Source organism: Eimeria maxima, genomic scaffold (assembly GCF_000499605.1).
Source record: "Eimeria maxima Weybridge genomic scaffold, Emw_scaff522, whole genome shotgun sequence".
Classification (NCBI taxonomy): domain Eukaryota; phylum Apicomplexa; class Conoidasida; order Eucoccidiorida; family Eimeriidae; genus Eimeria; species Eimeria maxima.
In genome coordinates, this window is record NW_013566569.1 from 1 (window position 1) to 19300 (window position 19300).

The 19300-nt window shown below is 47.5% G+C and overlaps 3 protein-coding genes across 3 annotated transcripts; 1 reads left to right on the forward strand and 2 right to left on the reverse strand.

Moving 5' to 3' along the window:
- Positions 1-4319: 4319 nt before the first annotated feature.
- EMWEY_00036390 (N6-adenosine-methyltransferase 70 kDa subunit, putative) lies at positions 4320-9457 on the reverse strand (the record flags this gene model as incomplete). Its single annotated transcript, XM_013482130.1, has 11 exons — positions 4320-4507; positions 4703-4788; positions 5086-5198; positions 5408-5512; positions 5715-5795; positions 5972-6092; positions 6303-6386; positions 6583-6673; positions 6867-6903; positions 7582-7653; positions 7880-9457. 11 exons carry the CDS (start codon positions 9455-9457, stop codon positions 4320-4322), a joined length of 2556 nt encoding a protein of 851 aa, XP_013337584.1.
- Positions 9458-11200: 1743 nt separating this feature from the next.
- On the reverse strand, positions 11201-13678 carry EMWEY_00036400 (triosephosphate isomerase, putative; the record flags this gene model as incomplete). Its single annotated transcript, XM_013482131.1, has 8 exons — positions 11201-11305; positions 11564-11658; positions 11872-11992; positions 12137-12198; positions 12316-12391; positions 12532-12597; positions 12799-12939; positions 13298-13678. The coding sequence occupies 8 exons, from the start codon at positions 13676-13678 to the stop codon at positions 11201-11203; spliced, it is 1047 nt and encodes a 348-aa protein (XP_013337585.1).
- A 1094-nt stretch (positions 13679-14772) lies between these two features.
- EMWEY_00036410 (hypothetical protein, conserved) lies at positions 14773-17889 on the forward strand (the record flags this gene model as incomplete). The annotated part of the gene is made up of 6 exons (XM_013482132.1): positions 14773-15815; positions 16018-16098; positions 16302-16377; positions 16535-16636; positions 16867-17518; positions 17780-17889. 6 exons carry the CDS (start codon positions 14773-14775, stop codon positions 17887-17889), a joined length of 2064 nt encoding a protein of 687 aa, XP_013337586.1.
- Positions 17890-19300: the final 1411 nt, after the last annotated feature.

The window sequence follows — 19300 nt, forward strand, 5'->3', positions numbered from 1 at the left end:
TCGGGGGGGGAAGCGGGGGAACACTTCTTAAGAAACGGGCTTATTAAATCCTCTTTTTAATAAGAATTGTATTTTAAGGGTTTATAAAATAATATGTGTTGTGTATTATTTAGTTAAGGGGTTACGCAGGCCATAGATATACGTAGTGGGTCAGCTGGGTGACTGGCCAATTCACAACAGCTGTTACACGTTGATGCTGATGCTGCTGTTGCTGCTGCTGCAGCAAAAAGGTTCTGTGTAGACCTGTTTACGACCGTGCGATGTTTTATGTTTTAAATATTTAAAAAAATTAAATTCTTTAACATAAAATTCTTCAAACCCAAAACCCTAAACCCTCGACCGCTGTCTGCACACACCGGTGTCGCATGCAGCAGGCCCGTGACCTCTGAAACCCGAAACCCTAAACCCTAAACCCTCGAAGAGGAAACTCTAGATATTCTAAACATTCTTTTAAGATTAAAGGGAAGCAATGGCAGCTACTTGTGGCTGAAGACACTATTTAAGAGTCGAGGGTTTAGGGTTTAGGGTTTAGAGTTGGGGGTTTAGGATTTACGACGCCAGTCGGCTGTGGTCAGACCGGTCAGCTGTTGGCTTCTAGGGACTAGGGTTTAGGGTTTAGGGTTCACAGGTCTTTTTGTATTTTCCATTTTATAAATTAAATTGTTATGCAACTAAGACACATATTTTACGCTAGTGTATTGCCCCCAGCGTATGCAGTTGTTGCTGCTGCTGCTGTTGCTGCTGCTGCTGTTGCTGTTGGGGTGTTGTTGCTGTTTCTGGTAGCACCACTCGTTTTACTTTGCTGCTGCTCCCTGTTGTGCTGCACAACCTGTGTGCAAGAAGCTTAGGGTTTAGGGTTTAGGGTTTAGTGGTATCTGTGCATGCATTAGAGATAGGTTTTGAGTTGCATTAATGTAGGCTGTTGCAGCAGAGTTTGCTGCAGCTAGCGAGCTCTTCTTTCCCTCTGCTTCTGCTGCTGCTGCTGGAGCTGCTGCTAGTACTGCTGCTCGTAATGCACGTCCAACTACAGTTCAACTACCTTAACAGGCCGGCTAGCTTCCTAGATACAAGCTAGGTAGCTAGCTGGCTGCATGTGATGCTTGCAGAGAACACGTTAAACCCCCCCTTGCTGTTTCCCGCTGCAGCTAGCTGTAGCTAGCGGCAGCGGGTAGCTGCAACTAGCTGCTGCAGCTAGCTGAGGCACCGAACCCGCTAACTGTGGCTAGCTGCAACTAGCTGCGCTTGCGTGCAGCAAAGAGCTCGGAAGCTGCTGCTGCTGCAGCGGCGAGCTGCTGCGGGAGCTAGCCGCACCTAGCTGCAACTAGCTGTAACACACTACTGGCTAGCTACAGCAGACCACTGGTTAGCAGCAGCTAGCTGCAGCAGAGCAGCCATTAGAAGCAGCTAGCTGCAGCAGACCACTGGTCAGCAGCAGCTAGCTGATTGGGCATTATGCACAAATGAGCCAACAACCCTAAACCCTCGTAAACCCTAAACCCCCGATGGGTCACTGCGGGCAGAAACCGGCCATGCAGTGTATAGACTATCCTCACTAGGAGGCAGCATGTGCTGCTGCTGTGTCTCTTGCTGCTGCAGTTGCTGCCGCGGTGTCCCTCGTTGGGTCATCCGCTGCTGTTGCTGCTGTTGCATCGATCGCCACAATCCTTCTGTTAATGCCGTCATTTGCTGCAGATCTCCTTGCAGCTTCTGATGCAGCCGCAGCCTCTGCTGCTGCTGCTGCTGCTGCTGTTGTTGCTGCTGCTGCTGCCGCTGCATGCGCTGACGCCGTTGCATGCTAAGTGCCCGCAGCCAACGTTTGTTTGGGTGAAGATTCAAGCCAAGGTAGTGTTTCTGCTGCTGCAGTTGCTGCTGCTGCTGCTGCTGCTGTTGCTGCTGCAGCAGCTGCTGCTCCATTAGCAGCAACCCACGTGGTGATGCGTGTGTTGGGCTATCAGAGGGATCACCTGGTGATGCTGCAGCAGAGTTGCTGGTGTTGCTGCTGTTGCTGCTGTTGCTGCTGCTATCTACAGGGGAGGCGCCGCAGCAGCAAGTTTGCTGCACAAATTCTCTGGGGTAATCTGTGCTTATTACTGTTTGCTGCTGTTGCTGCTGCTTGGTGATGCTTTTGCATGCGATGCAGCTCCTACCAGTGCTGCTGCTGCTGCTGCTATTGTTGCTGCTGCTGCTGCTGCTGACACTTCTCTGCAGGACTTTCCTACTGCGGTATTTATTTGGATTCTGCTGCTGCTGCACCCCATCTGTTGCTGCTGCTGTTGCTGCTGCTGCTGCTGCTGCTGCTGCAGTTGTTGTGCTATCCATACTGCTGCTATTAGAGCGAGTGACGATATGCCTTCTGTTGCTGCTGCTGCAGCTGCTGCTGGTGATGCTGCTGTTAGCCTGCCGCTGCAGCAGTCGAGCCCTCCTCTGCTCATGCTGCAGCAGCATACGACCATCAAGGGTAAGCAGCGTGCTGCTGCAGCAAGCCAGCAGCTGCCTGCGGCTCTCTATACCTTTTTTGCTGCTAATAGGGTTACCTGCTAGTGTTAGATGTTTAAGGTTTGTACATTGCTGCAGCACTTGCTGCAGTTGCTGCAGATGCTGCAGCAAATTATCTGCTGCATCTAAGGTCTCCAGACACCGCAAACAACTAAGAGGGTTTATTGATTTAATTTTGTTTCCTCTTATGCGAAGAAAACGAAGAGAAGAAGACAAAGATAATAGTGTTTCCTCATCAAACCCTAACCCCTCATCCTGTTGCTGTTGCTGCTGCTGCTGCTGGTCTTGCTCCCCTTGCTGTTGTTGTTGCTGTTGTTGCTTCTGTTGCCATTTATCTTGCATGTTTCCTTTCTGTTGCTGTTCCTCTATCTGCTGCTGCTGCTGCTGCTGCTGCTGCTGCTGCTGTTGCTGCTGCTGCTGCCGCTGACAGTCTAAATAAAGGGTCTCTAGCTGCGGACATCCTTTTAGACCATCGAGGGTTTGTAGACAATTAAATGATGCATCTACCTCCGTTAATAAAGGCATATTATCTATAAAAGATAAAGATATTAATTTATTACGGTGTATATACAACTTATTTAATCGAGGTAAACAACTTAATGATGGTAAGGAGGATAAATTATTCCCGTATAAATATACCACCTTCAAATTACACACACACACACAAACCCTAAACCGTAAACCCTAAACCCTAGACACTAAACACTAAACCCTAAATCCTAAACACTTAATATGGCATGAACACTTAGAATAGCATGAATTACTAGAATATTCAATACCAGTAGAATAGAATAAACCCTCATTATACCCTAAACACTCAGAATACGCTAAACCCCAAACCCTAAACCCTAAACCCAAAGCCTACCTCGAGAGAGGAGCAGCCAACGAAGGATGGGCAAACATCCAAAGCAAGGCAATTTAAATGCGCATGCGTTAATCGACGAAGCTGCTGCAGCTGCAACTGCTGCCTGCGTTGCTGCTGCTGCTGCTGTTGCTGCTGCTGCTGTTGGGCAGAGGGGTCGTCTTCGTACTGCTGCTGGTGCTGCGCCAGCTGCAGCTGCTGCTGTGGCGGGAAAGGCACTCCATTGTGTAAATAAGCCTTGGAAGCAGCAGCAGCAGATATATTAAAAGGTTTAAAAGAAAAGGTAGGACGATATTTGCTGCTGCAGCGCAGCAGCAGCAGCGGCGAGATCGCGAGGTCACCGCTCATTGTAAGCCCACCAACCCCTAAACCCTAAACCCTAAACACTACACCCCTATAATCCTACCTTGGGCATCATGGATTGTCTTAAATTAATAAATTTGCATGCAATAATTAAAAACCCTAAAATTTTCTTTAACGCTAAACCCTAAACACTAAACCCTAATCCTCATTGTCTTGCTCGATCGCTGCAGCCCCTCATGAAGGTGACCCCGCTGTAAACCCTAATCCTCAAACCCTAAACCCTAAACACTAAACTCTGAATGTAATTCTTTATTATAATAGCATGAAATCAAATTCAATGAGGGTTTAAGCATCTTGTAGGGGAAACCAAAACCCTATCGCAAACCCCTCACTTCCTCTGGTAGGCTTATCAACCCCAAACCCTAAACCCTAATCCCTAAATCCTACACCCTAATCTCTAAACTCTGAAATGCAAACCCTAAACCCTAGGTGTCAATCTAAAACCTAAACAGTAGTTCTTAAGAGGTAACTCTACTCCCTGTCAGGGTCCTGCGTTTTCGCCAAAGCCCCAAACCCTAAACCCTAAACACTAAACCCTAAATATTGTTCGTTGGAGATGAAGAAAAACAGAAAAAGATATACGAAGAAAGAAAAAGGGTTAAGGAGTTAAGCTAGGGTCTGCTCCCCCTAGGCTATCGGAGGTTTCGCCTCCAGCAATAGGAGTTTGCTGCTGCGGTTGCTGCTGCTGCTGTTGCTGCTGCTGCTGCTCTTGCTGCTGCGCAAATGCATGGTAACGCTGGGCGAGCTCGGCTGGCTCCTCCAGCTTGACACCTTCCAGTTGATTCCCTGCAAGCATACGTAAACCCTAAACCCTAAACCCTAGAAAGCAGCCTCCGAACCGTAAACCCTAGATGATAGATACAAATTACCAAACCCTAAACATTAAACCCTAGTTAATGCTACGCCTATATCCACTTATTGCCTATGTTGTAGACCCCCTCGCCTAACCCAAACCCTAAACCCTAAACCCTAAACCCTAACCTAGGGTAATCCAATTGTTGCGGATGTTGTGCTGCCTCCCAAAGAGTTCTATCTTTAATGTCCCTGGCCGCATGCGTTCAATTATCCTAAAAAAAAAAAAAAAGAAGAAAAAATATAATATTTTATTGCATGCAGCAGAATAGGGAAAAAAGAAATGCAAAACCCTTCTTTTTCCTTCCTAAGGAAGGAGAGTAGTAGTAGGGTTTAGGGTTTAGGGTTTAGGTCTGTCGCCCCTAAAATATTCTGGGGTTTAAAGGGCTTTGAACGACTTTGCGGATCCCAAAGCTCCCCTCACCCTTCCCTGTAGCTAGGGTCTAGGGTTTATTAGGGTTTAGGGTTTATTAGGGTTTATTAGGGTTTATTAGGGTTTAGGGTTTACATACCTGTATATCTCGTCAGGTTTACGAGATGTTTGCCGGACTTCGCTAACAATAACATCGCAATCAATATTGCGATTTACTTTAGGGTTTCCCTTCACCCCAACGAGGCAATGCTCCTGAATTCATAAACCCTAAACCCTAAACCCTAAACCCTAATTTCTAGAATCGAATGCCTCCTAAGCTCTACTAAACCGATATCCTCCCTAAGCAAGTTCTAAACCCCAAACCCTAAACGCTTATTCTCCTAGGGAGAAAGAAGACCTCCGCCAGGCCTCCCTCTATGGCAACCTTAGGGTTTAGCTAGGGTTTAGGGTTTAGGGTTTACCTTGGAGTGGTTAAGCCAATGACCCGTTCTACCCGTCCGAATAATTCGCTGAAGTTGATTTGTCTTCACCCATAAAATTTCCTCCACTCGCCGATATCCCCATAGCTGAAATACAACAAACCCTAAACCCTAAACCCTAAACCCTAAACCCTAAATCCTAAACACTTAACCCTAAGTAACGAACAATGAACTCCAACAGCTTCAGAATGAGCCCTCAGACAAAGGTACCCCTAGCCAGCAGAGCAGGGGTATGATATCTAAACCCTAAACCCCAAACTCTAAACCCTAAACCCTAAACCCTAGTCACCTGTAAGCATTCCCTCGCGAGTTCCATCGCTCTACCCGTAACCCACAAAAAAAGCAAACCCTCATCTTGGATCAAATCGACCTGCATATACACCGATGAAACCCTAAACCCTAAACCCTAAACCCTAAACCCTAAATCATAAGCCCTAAACCCTCTACAATAATAATAATAAATGGTAAACCCTAAAGACAAGACAATAAACCCTACATCCTAAACCCTAAAACCTAAACCCTAAACCCTAAACCCTAAACCCTTACTCTGAGGCTGCGCATCTCATCATCAGTCATTGTACCATAAGGAAGATCCATGTGAATATCCCAAGGAGGATCGGCCATCACAACATCAACAAAGGGTTTAAATATCGAAAAATCTAATGTCCTGAACACAAAACCCTAAACCCTAAACCCGAAACCCTAAACCCTAGAGTGAAGACGTACTGTGGAGGGTAAGATCCTTAAAAGGATCTACTAGTTCGTAATACTAACGGGTTCCTTTCCTGCTGATAACTAAACACTTGATAGGGAATCACGCTAGGGTTTATACGGGTCTATAAGGGTTTATTAGGGTTTAGGGTTTAGGGTTTTGTACCTGATGTCGCAGCGGATCCACTGAGCTGGATATTTCTCTGTGAGGCACTGAGGGCCAATTGAATATGGATGAAGCGGCTCCTCCCTGTGCAACAAAACCCTAAACCCTTAACCGTAAACCCTAAACACTAAACCCTAAACCCTGAACAACAAACGCTAAGCTAATAAACCCTGGCGATGATCCTTCTTCGGCTACCGGCACCCAACACATTCTCTCGTGCTATGCACCAGTGCTTTGTACCACCAAACCCTAAACCCTAAACCCTAAACCCTCGACTGACTTGTCTCTTTCTTCGAATTCATAATGAACAAATCGGCATTTCTCAATATGCCTACAAGTGTCTAAATAGCTGCAATCCCCTAACCGCTCGTCTGCAGCGCAGCAGCAGCAGCAGCAGCAGCAGCAGCAGCAACAGAAGTAGCAGCAACTCGATGATATACAGATATATGCCAAGCGGCAGAGAGATAAGCAGCAGAAGTACGGATATGCTGCTGAGCGCAGCAGCAGCAACAGCAGCAGCAGCAACAGGTGCAGCAGCAACAGCAGCAGCAACACGTGCCGCACCTGTGAGCCCGTCAACAATAATCTTCCTGTAGTGTAACTGCAGCACAAACCCCAAACCCTAAATCTATCACGGTGTGCGAATTAGGGTTTAGGGTTTACATTATTGAAGGGTTTAGGGTTTCCTCATTGCATGAAATATTAGAATTTAGGGTTTAGGGTTTAGGGTTTAGACTATTCAGATAAGATTTAGGGTTTTCTTGTTGCTAAAAACAAATTAGGGTTTAGGGTTTAGGGTTTAGGGTTTAGGGTTTACATTATTGCAGTAGGGTTTAGGGTTTCCTTGTTGCATGCATTCTTCTCTTGATCCATAAACACAAAGAGGACGAAAGACGGCAGAAGATAAACGAAATACAGCAGCTAGCTAAGAAAAAAAAAAGAATAAATAAATAAATAAATAAATAAATAAATAAATTAATTAATTAATTAATTAAGGAGAAAAAAACAAAAAACAGCTAAAGCTGCAGCAAATGGAGCAGCAGCAGCAAAACGTAGCAGCAGCAGCAGCATCAGCAGCAGCACCATCTACTGCAATGCCCAGCATAAGCAGCAGCACAAGCGTATAAGCAGCAGCACAAGCAGCAGCGGCACAACAAGCAGCAGCAGCAGCAGCACAAGCAGCAGCAGCAGCAGCAGCACAAGCAGCAGCAGCAGCAGCAGCACAAGCAGCAGCAGCAGCAGCAGCACAAGCAGCAGCAGCAGCAGCAGCAAAAGTTACCTGCTGCTGCTTGGAGGTAAGAGTAGAAAGAAGAGATCGAACTTCTGTATCCAATTGATGAGAGCTTTGGTTCTAAACAGCAGCAGCAGCAGCAGCAGCAGCAACAGCAGCAGCAGCAACAGCAGCAGCAGCACACACACACACATTGTTATTGTTGCTGCTGTTGCTGTTGTGATATAGGAGCAGCACATAAGCACACACATTGCTGCTGTTGCAGCAGCAGCAGCAGCAACAGCAGCAGCAGCAGCAAAGATAATAACAGCATCAGCAGCAGCAGCAGCAGCACGTTAAAGAATACCTTAGCAGTAGGTTCGCTAAGAAGGGCCTCGAGCTCTGCGTCCTGCTGCTGCTGCTGCAGCAGGAATCCCTCGTCTTGCTGCTGCTGCTGCTGCTGCAGCTGTCTTTTGCGCATATGTTGCTGCTGCAGCAGCAACTGTTGCTGCTGATAGAGTTGTTGGTGCTGCTGCATGCGTCTTTGATGTGCTGCTTGTGCTGCATTGGTCATAAGCACTTGCTGCTGCTGCTTCTCCCCTTTGCTGCTGCCTGCATGCAGCTGCAGCAGGAATGCAGCAAGACGATGGGGATAAACAGCAGCAACAGATCTAAGTTGTCCTTCTTCTTCTGTCTTAATCATTGGTAGTGCAGCAGGAACCCCACACAAGCTGCTGCTGTTGCTGCTGCTGCTTATGCTGCTCATGCTGCTGTTGCTGCTGCTGTTCCCGTTGCTGCTGCTGTTGCTGTTGTTGTTGTTGTTGTTGCTGCTGCTGCTGCTGCTGGCTTGGGCTAAGAATGCTGCTACGTCAGCCCCTGATGTCTGCAGGGGACGCCGCAGTGGATTTGCTGCTGCTGCTGCTGCTGCTGTCCCTGCTGCTGCTGCTGCTGCTGCCTTTCTGATTAAGACAGGGAGAGCAGCAACAGACAAAGGAGGATGCAGCAACACTTTGTGGGGTAAGAAGCTAAGGGTAGCAGCAGCAGCAGCAAATGGTGGTTTTGCTGCTGCTGCCTCCTGCTGCGCTGCATGCTGCAGCAGGAAGCAACAAATCAGGCGGGCTTGGCAAGACTCTCGTGTAGCCTTTGCTGCTGTTGCTGCTGCTGCTGCTGCTGCTGCTGCACGATGCAGACAAAAAGCAGGATGCTGCAGCGAAGGCTCTCCTGCTGCTGCTGCACCAGGAGCAGCAGCAGCAACAACAGAAGAGGCTGCTGCTGCGGTTGCTGCAGCATCACTCCCCCCATTAGCAGCAGCAGCAGCGTCAAATGGTCTACCTGCTGCTGCTGTTGCTGCTGTTGCTGCTGCACCTGTAGCTTGTGCTGTTTTTGCTGCTGCTGCTGCTGTGTCAACAGCAAAGAACCCCCCTATGGGAGTATGCTGATTGGCTGCTGCTGCCCATGTTGCCGCTGCTGCTGCTGCTGCTGCGGCTGCTGCTGCTGCTGCTATTGGTTTTACTACTGCTGCTGCTGCTGCTGCTTCTGCTGCTGCTGGGTGTTGAGAAACATAAGAAGACCCTCGAGGGGAAATCTGTGAGTAGTCATAAGGAGATGCTGCTGCTGCTGCTGGTGCTGCTGCTGCTGCTGCTCCTCCTCCTGTTGGTGCTGCTCCAGTTGCTGCAGGTGCTGTTGCTACGCCAGCGGAAGCTGGGGAACTAAAGGATTCCTGCTGCTGCTGCTGCTGCTGCTGCTGTTGCTGCTGCGCTGCTACTGCAGTCTCAGGAAGACTTGCGCTTCTGCTTGAGTCGTCTGCTGCTGCTGCAGTGCTGTGAGTGTTGCTTCTGGTGGTGGTGCTGCTGCTGCTGCTACTGCTGCTGCTGCTGGCCAGTTGCTGCTGCAGTGATCCCGTCTGCTGCCGGCGCTGCTGAAAGCGCTCACCAAGACGCTTCATTGCTGCAGCGTTTGCTGCTGCTGCCGTCGCCGCTGCTGCGGCAGCAGCAGCAGCAAACGCTGTTGCAGCTGTTGCTGCCGCTCCTGTTCTTCCTCGGCTACAGAGAGGGGACTAGCATTCAGCAGCAGCAGCAACAACAACAGCAGCAGCAGCAGCTAGTAACTTCAAATATATTATTAATACTATAAAATTAAAACAATAAAGAAATAAATGTTTGTTGCTGCTGATTACTAAGGTCTTGAGGTGTACGTACACCTCAAGAAGCAGCAGCAGCACCAGCGGCAAATAAACGCTGTTATTGTTAAATTAATGCTGCATATTGTAAATAATAAATATAAATGTATTTATTTAAACTTTTTATTAAATAAATGTTTATATAAACAAGAAGATCTGCTGCATACAGCCCCAAAGATTGCGGTGTATGAGCAGCTGCATGCAGTAACACTATTTATTTCCCTTTTTTATTTCCTTATCTATTTGTTACTATTTTACTATATTTTAAACCTTAAACCCTAAACCCTAAACCCTAAACACTCATTTTTATGCTGCTGCTTCTCTATCTTATCCACAACAAGGTGTATATGCATATATGCATACAACACGAATTAGGGTTTAGGGTTTAGCAGCAACCCCAACTCTCTGCATGCGCCTTCTCTATAGAGCAACAAGGAAGTTATCTAGTTGTTTATTAAGGGGGGAGAAAGAGTTATATAAATAACCAAATCAGCAGCAGCAGCAGCAACAACAACAGCAAGCAGCAGCAGCAATAGCAGCAGCAAGCAGCAGCAGCAGCAGCAGCAGGAAATGCATTTGTTATTAAAATACGCAAAACATCCGCTTAGTCGCAACACCAAGGAAATAAATAAATATATAAATAAATAAAATAAATAAATAAATAAATAAATATAAGTATCTAAATATAAATAAATAAACAAATAAATAAATATAAATCTATATTCGCAAACATTTGCAGCATCTGTGTGCTAAACCCTAAACCCTAAACCCTAGCCTTTGTAGATTTAGGGCTTAGATTAGCCACATCTGCTGCCTTTTTCTCTCCTTGTCTTGTTGCATTAGAGGGAGCTAAGGAGGAAAAAGTGTTTATTAGGGTTTACTAGGGTTTTGCTAGGATTTGCTAGGGTTTATTAGGGTTTACTGGGGTTTATTAGGGTTTATTAGGGGTTATTAGGGTTTAGGGTTTAGGGTTTACAGACGAGCTCCTATAATTAAAACAAAAATATAAACAAAACCCTAAAAACCAGACACGCTGCCTCTAACCACTGGCTAGCCAACTCGCCAGCCAGTGAGCAGCTAGCTAGCTAGCCAGGTAGCTAGCCAACTAGCTAGCTAGCTAGCTAGCTAGATACAGAGAGAGCCTAGCTAGCTAGCCTGCTGGCTAGCTAGCTAGCTAGCCATATATTTCGGCGTTTGCTAGCTGCATAGGGCAATATATGCCCAGCTAGCGAGCTAGCGAGCTAGCTATCCAGCTAGCTAGCTAGCTGGATAGCTAGCTGGATAGCTAGCCATCTCCTCCTTCATCATGGCTAGCTAGCTATGCAATAATGCATAGATCTAGCTAACGAGCTAGCTAGCTAGCTAGCTAGCTAGCGAGCCAGGTGGCAACTGGCACGACTGCCTTGGGGCAGGGCAGTCGTCTAATAAATACTATCGAGCCAGCTAGCTAGCTAGCCAGCTAACTAGTTAGCTAGCTAGCTAGCTGTTGAGCTAGCAAAGAATTAGGGTTTAGGGTTTAGGGTTTTTAGCTGCCTTAAGAATAGCATGAAAGTCTGATGTTAATGATGCCCCGCCAACTAAGAAACCATCAATGTCCTCACCACCAAATAATTCCTATACACACAAACCCTAAACCCTAAACCCTAAACCCTAAACCCTCGGATAGTCTTTGTGGCTGGGGGGAAGAGGGGAAGTAAGCACAAATAAGCAAAAAATAAATAATAAATAAACAATAAATAAATAAATAAATAAATAAATAAATAAACAACAAAGAAACAAAAAGCAAGCAGAAGTAAACAGACAAACAATGCTGCATGCATCTAGCTAGCTAGCTAGCTAGCTAGCTAGCTAGCTAGCTAGCTATGTATATACCTTAGCATTAGATCCCTTAACGGAGCCTCCATAGATGATGCGAATATCCTCAGCTATTTGTTGGCCAACATTTTTTCTTAACCATTGGCGGATCTCTGCAAACCCCAAACCCTAAACCCTAAACCCTAAACCCTAAACCCTAAAATGTCTATAGGTGTTCCCCTCTAGCTAACGAAGAAGAATCACCGAGGGTTTAGGGTTTATCTCCTCATTGTGGTTTCTTTTATATGCATAACTACCATCTTCCCTTAAACAACAGGCTGATTATAACAAATTAGGGTTTAGGGTTTAGGGTTTAGGGTTTATACCTTTATGGGTCTGCTGAGCCATATCTGGGGTTGCTGTCTGTCCTGTGCCAATTGCCCAAATTGGCTCATAAGCTAACACTACTAAACCCCAATCTGTTGGGGATAAGGCAGAGGCGTAGGCCTGAAGGACGTAAACCCTAAACCCTAAACCCTAATGTATATATTATGCATTATATACATAGATTCACGTGTCTATGCAAGCGTTTAATGGATTCAGGTGCCTGTATCAAACCCTAAACCCTAAACCCTAAACCCTAAACCCCACTTTTAATTGTTCTCCTATAAATTCCATCGTTTTGCCACTTTGTCTCGTCTCGAGACTTTCTCCTGCATGGCACAAACCCTAAACCCTAAACCCTAAACCCTAAACACTCGGGACCTCACAGGGGAACTCCACAGCAGACGCAGAGGCTGTCAGACTAGGGTTTAGGGTTTAGGGTTTACCGATACAAGCGATGACCTGCAAGCCGTTCTTAATTGCATTCTTTGCCTTGGCCGCTACAACCTCGTTGCTCTCCCCCTAAACCACAAACCCTAAACCCTAAACCCTAAACCCTAAACCCTTCTACTACTATGTACTTGAAAAGAGCTCCTAGACACGGGTATACACCAATCTAGGGTTTAGGGTTTATCAATTAGGGTTTAGGGTTTAGGGTTTACTGGCTGGTTGCCGAATCCTGCGCGCCTTTCGCTATGACCAACAATGACTGTCTTGATGCCAAAATCCTGAGACCCAAACCCTAAACCCTAAACCCTAAACCCTAAATCCCTCAAACCCTAAACCCTAAACCCTAAACCCTAGTTTCATAATTTGTAGAGATAATTTTCTCGTAAAAGCCCCAAAAGATTCAACTAAAGATGCATCTAAAACCCTAAACCCTAAACCCCTCAAACCCTAAACCCTAAACCCTAAACCCTAAACCCTACCTTCATCATTTGTGGTGCTAATTCTCCTGTAAAAGCCCCAAAAGATTCAACTAATGATGAATCTTGTGCTGCAACCTTAAATGGTCGTTGTAAACCCCTCAATACAAACCCTGCATGCAACGACGGAGGAGCTACCACTACCTGCGCACACACAAACCCTAAACCCTAAACCCTAAACCCTAAATCCGTAGGAGTGGAGTAGCGTTTACATAGTAGTCCGAGCCTTAGGGTTCTTGGGGTTTAGGAGTTTCAGCTTCTGTAGGGTTTAGGGTTTATTGGCTCGAGTCTTAGGGTTTATAGGGTTTAGGGTTTATGTATGTACAGTTCTGTAGGGTTTACGGTTTCTAGGGTTTAAGGGTTTACATTGTTTGGAGGGTTTAGGGTTTAAAGATTATTTATCTTTTCTTGTGTTTGTCTATAGGATCTGTGATATTGTCAACTTACTATTAATCCCTAGGGTTTAGGGTTTAGGGTTTAGGGTTTAGGGTTTAGGGTTTACCTCAATATCATTAACCTCTTGTGGTGCATCATTTAACATTTCTAATATTTTTTCTATTCCTTTTGTATCTCCATTACATTTCCAATTACCTCCAACAAAGGGTTTTCTTGTTGCTGCTAGCTGCTGCTGCTGCTGCTGCTGCTGCTGTTGTAGCTGTTGCTGTTGCTGCTGAAGTAGCTGCAGGGGTTGCTGCTGTCTGCTGCACCGCAACGTGTATTGAGGAGAAGAACCCCATGCTGCTGCTGCTGCTGCAGCAGGTGATGCAAGAAATGCTGCTTGCTGCTGCTGCTGGGGCCCCACAGCTAAGACTTGAGGTGTATGTACACCCCAAACCACCGTCATGATGGTCATACACACTCCCGCCTTTACTGCTCCCAGCATTGTTATTAGGGTTTAGGGTTTAGGGTTTAGGGTTTAGGCTTTGGAAAATATGGTCTCTAGGGTTTACGCTAGAGAAAAAGAAACGCCACCGCTGTCGCAGACTCTGCGGGCGACAGACGAGGGTTTAGGGTTTAGGGTTTAGGGTTTAGGGTTTTGAGCAAGACAGCCACTTCAAAGAACTTCTTATTGACCAGTTGTTTCAACAACTTACTCCTAGGGTTTAGGGTTTAGGGTTTAGGGTTTAGGGTTTGTGGCTGCTGCCGCCGAAGAGACATGCCGAGACGGTGGCATATAGCTACTGGGGGGCCCCAACGGTCTAGTGTTTAGGGTTTAGGGTTTAGGGTTTAGTGGTTCTTCAGTGTTTGTTTCTTAAGAAAGAAATAAACACTTTAATTCTTTTTTTATATTGTAATTTACGTTTATTTGCTGCTATTGCTGCTGCTCTTATTGCTGCGGTGTAGGTACACCCTGTGCTGCAGCCGAAGCCTGCAGCCGCCGCCGCCGCAGCAGGAGGAATAGCAGCACCAGCAGCAGCAACAGCAACGAGAGCAGCAGCAGCAGCACATAGTTAGCAGGGGAGGCAGCAGAAGGAGCCAGCCTGCTGCTGCTGTGGGGGGAAGACGACTCCAATGCTGCAGCAGCAGCTGCTGCTGCAGCTGAGGAGGACTTCGCTGCTGCTGCTGCTGCTGCTCCACTGTTTGCTGCTCCTGCTGCTGCTGGAAGAACCGACAGACGCAGAGCGGCTGCCTGCTAGTACCAGACCCTTCCTCCCTTGCAGCAGCAGCAACTACAGGAGCAGCTGCAGCAGGTACAGCAGCAGCAAAGGCAGCAGCAGCAGCAGCAGCAAAACATGCCGGTGGTCATTCATCCCCATTCCTTTTGAGTCTCTTCTTATAGGGGGTGTCCTAGTCCCTCCCTCCAAGTCTGCTGGTGCTGCTGCTGCTGCTGCTGCTGGTCCAGTTGCTGCTGCTGCTGCACGCCCACTACAGCGGTTGTTACCTGCTACATGGGCATACCCAACCTATAACAGCAGCAGCAGCAGCAGCAGCAGCAAACTCGCAGCAGCAGCAGCAGATGATGATGATGGGGGTTGGATGGCGCAGCCGTTCCGTCAGCGTGACCAACTGCAGCAGCTGCAGGAGGAAGCGCAGCAGCAGCAGCAGCAGCAGATGGCGCAGCAGCAGCTAGGAGAATGGCTTAGCAGCAAGAATCCAACATTGGATAGCTTAGGGGATATTCTAGTAAAAGGGCAGGAGCAGCAACTGCAGCAGCAACTGCAGCAGCAACTGCAGCAGCAACTGCAGCAGCACCAGCAGCAGCAGCTGCAACAAGGGCAGACTGGAGGTCCAATGTTGGGTGATCTGCTGCAGCAGCAGCAGCAGCAGCAGCATCAACTACCAGAGCAGACGGGAGATCCAATGCTGCATGCGCTGCTGCAGCAGCAACAGCAACAGCAGCAACAGCAGCAGCTGCAGCAAGAGCAGCAGCAGCAGCATATGGGTTCTATGGACCCTCTAGACCCCCTAAGAACGCCGTTTTCTTCCGATTCTCTCCTGCAGCAACAGCAGCAGCAATTGCAGCAGCAGGACCAGCAGCAGCAGCAGCAGCAGCAGCAGCATTTATTCGATTTAAGGCAGCTAAACCCTAAAAAAAATCAGCCGCAAGGGACACGAGCTGTGCTGCTGGATAGTCTTAGTGCTAGTGTGCTGCAGATGCCTAAGGAGCCGCCGCTGCTGGCGCAGCAGCAGCAGCTGCTGCTGCAGAAGCTGCAGCAGCAGCAGGAGCAGCAGGATCATCAGCAGTACCATCAGCAGCAGCAGCAGAAGATGCATGGTGATGCCGCTGCTGATGCTGTTGCTGCTGCTGCAGCACCACCATCAGCAGGTGCATCTGCAGCAGCAGCAGCAGAAGCAGCAGCAGCAGCAGCACAAGGAGAAGAAATAGATGTACCTACTAGTGGTTATATTGATGGTGTATATTATACAGAAGAACAATTAGATTTGCTGCTGCAGCAAAAGGATGCAGAAATGAGGCAGCAGCAGCAGCAAATGCAGCAGCAGCTGCTGCTGCGCATGCAGCACGAATCGCAGCAGCAGATGGAGAGATGTGCACGGGTTAAGATAGAAGATGTAGACAAGTATGCTGCTGCTGCTGCCGCTGTTGCTGCTGCTGCTGTTGCTGCTGCTGCTGCTGCTGGTGGTTCCGTTGTTGCTGCTGTTGCTGCTGCTGCTGCTGCTGTAAATGAGACAGTCATTGTCTCAGCAGACCCTTAAACATCCTTGCTGCTGCTGCTGCTGCTTCTGCTTCTGCTGCTGCTGCTGCTGCTGTTGCTGCTGCAGTTTGTCGCCAGAGGATCTAAGGGAGTGTTTAGTGTATAGAGGCCTCCGCTGCGAAGGAGACTTAGAAGTACAGAGGACGCGGTAAACCCTAAACCCTAAACCCTAAACCCTAAACCGTAAACCCTAGAGAAGGACAGGAGTGCGACCCAAAGAATGCAGCTGTGTGGTTTAGGGTTTACAGTCTAGGGTTTAAGATTTTCCATGGAAGAACACTGACCTAGGGTTTAGGGTTTGGTGTTTAGGGTTTAGGGTTTAGGGTTTAGGGTTTAGGGTTTATGGTACAGGTTAAAGATATCGCTACGTGATGGCATAGGCCCACTAGAGCCAGAGCCTGAGGCAGAAGAGCGTTTTATTTCTGCTGTAAACCCTAAACCCTAAACCCTAAACCCTAAACCCTAAACCCTAAACCCTTCTTAGTCATGTAGTTATCCTCTTATATCTGCTTACGGCTTTACTAATTCGGGTTTACGGCTAAGGGTTTAGGGTTTAGGGTTTAGGGTTTAGGGTTTGGGTGCAGGTAAAGGAGATAGAACAACCCCTACAAAACCCTGGGGATCCTGCGGCTGTTATGCGCCGTTTGTTGGCAAGAGCGGAGGTGGCAAGGGCTGTATCTGATCCTGTAAACCCTAAACCCTAAACCCTAAACCCTAAACCCTAAAAACCCTTTGTAGGAGGCGCTAGTTGTGTGTTTTGATGGGAACGAGCAGTTGCAGTTGTGCGAAAGGGTTTAGGGTTTAATACCTGATTAAAGTGTTTTAGGGTTTAGGGTTTATTGGTGATAATTTGATTTTAAGGGTTTAGGGTTTAGGGTTTAGGGTTTAGGGTTTAGGGTTTAGGGTTTATATACAGGGAGGAGTATTTAAATTTGATCAACAGAAACCATCAACTCGTCATTTATCTCCTGATGATTTAGCAGCAATAGATAAGGAGAGGGTAGGGGACCCGCTGCTGCAGGTGTCTCCTGCTTCTGCTGCTGCTGATGGTGCTGCTGCTGCTGATGGTGCTGCAGCTGCTGCTGATGAGGACGAAGAGGACAAGGACGAGGAAGAAGAAGAAGAGGAAGAAGGAGACACAGCAGCAAAGGGAACAGCAAGACACCCCAATGCAACAGCAGCAGCAGCAGCAGCAGCAAACACAGCAGCAGCAGACACAGCAGCAGCAGCAGCAGCAGCGAGACCTACATCATCAGACACACCACGAGCATCAGAAAAAATAGCAGCAGCAGCAACAGGAGCAGCAGCAGCAGGAGAAGCAGCAGCAGAACCAATAAGAATAGCAGTAGCAGGAGAAGAAGGAGAAGAAGAAGAAGAAGAAGAAGGAGAAGAAGAAGAAGAAGAAGGAGAAGAAGAATTAAGTAATTTAATAAAAAAAAAGATGGGGAATATTTTCTTTACTGCTGATGAGCTGCAGCAAATGCAGCAACTGCAGCAGCAGGGGCAGCAGCAGCAAATGCTGCAGCAAATAATTAGTAAAGAAATTGAACATAATTATCCTAGTAAAGGTATCCTTCTGCTGCTCCTGCTCCTGCTCCTGCTGCTGCTGCTGCTGTTGCTGTTGCTGCTGCTGCTGTTGCTGTTGCTGCTGCTGCTGTTGCTGTTGCTGCTGCTGCTGTTGCTGTTGCTGATGTTGCTGCTGTTGCTGCTTCTTTAAATATGTCCTGCTGCTGTTGCCGTTGCTGTAGCTTGTCCTGCTGCTGCTGCTGATGCTGCTGCAATTTGTGTTGCTGCTGCTGCTGTTGCTGCTGCTGCTGCTGCTGCTGCAGAGGATCTATTAGGGGAGTCGATCCCTAAAGTGTTTGATCTTCGTGTTGATGGAGAAGTACCAATAGAAGAAACCGTCACCAGAGGAGACCCATATGAGGCAAGGGTTTAGGGTTTAGGGTTTAGGGTTTAGGGTTTAGGGTTTAGGGTTTAGGGTTTAGGGTTTAGGGGGCTTGGTGAGGGTGGTGGTGTTAGCTAACCATATTTAGGGGTAAGGGTTTGAGACTTGGGAGCTAATGTTGTTGTTGCTGTTGCTGCTGTTGCTCCTGTTGCTGCTGTTGCTGCTGCTGTTGCTGCTGCTGTTGTTGCTGCTGTTGCTGCTGCTGCTGCTGCTGCTGCAGGAATTGTCTGATGACGAGAAGAAGGCAAAGTTTCTTGAGGCACAAAAGGACGGCGTCCTCACGGAAACCATCCAGGTGCTGCTGCTGCTGCTGCTGTTGCTGCTGTTGCTGCTGCTGCTGTTGCTGCTGCTGCTGTTGCTCCCGCTGCTATTGTTGCTGCTGCTGCTACTATTTGCAGCTGGTAATCTTGCATGCCTCCTCCTCTCCCCCCAAACCCTAAACCCTTAGAGTCTTTCCCCATTCCCTCTCTCTCTGAACACTTCAAACCCTCCCCCTTCAAACCCCTAAACCCTAAACCCTAAACCCTAAACCCTTTTTTTTTTGCTGCAGTCTTTATCTGAACGTTTTGAGGTCCCCATAGATTTTATTGGGGATTTTCTTGCTAGGGCTGGTTGCTCTTGTCCCCTAAACCCTAATTCTCCCCTAAACACTTTTGTTAAACCCCATGATGCTTGGGCACTTCTTGAGTTCCTTCATCTTGCTGATCCTCATAGCGCTTCATTCCTGTAAACCCTAAACCCTAATCAAGGGTTTACGCTTTTTTTTGAGGGATTTGGGGGTCTTGGGGAGGCTGGGGCACATAATTAGGGTTTACGAGGGTTTAGTACTCTAAACCCTCGTAAACCCTCGTACACAATAATAAGCCATTATAAACCCTAATAAACCCTAATAAACCCTAATAAACCCTAAAATACTCTGTCTAAACCCTCGTTAGAAAGCATTTCCTCCCCTTACTCAAACCCTAAACCCTAAACCCTAAACCCTTTTTGTTTTTTTTTTTTTTTTTTTTTGCTGCAGGTACCCTGATGAGACAGTTGGGGAGTTAGCAGAAGAGTCGGGTTTAACATTTAAAGAAATAGAAGATATTTGCGAACAACTTGGATTCCAGTCAGCTGCTGCTGCTGCTGCTGCTGCTGCTGCTGCTGCTGCTGGTGTTTCTGGTGCTGTTAGTGCTCTTGCTGCTGCTGCTCCTGCTTGTGTTGCTGCTGCTGTTGCTGTTGATAGTGCGTAGGATGTGCAATGCTGCTGCTGCTTCTGCTGTTGTTGCTATCATTCATGTGTTGTGTATGATGTGTGTTGCTGCTGCTTGTCCTGCTGCTGCTTCTGATGCTGCTGCTGCTGCTGCTGCTGCTGTTGCTGCTGCTGCTGCAGTCTTCCCTTTGGAAAGGACACAAGACTAAA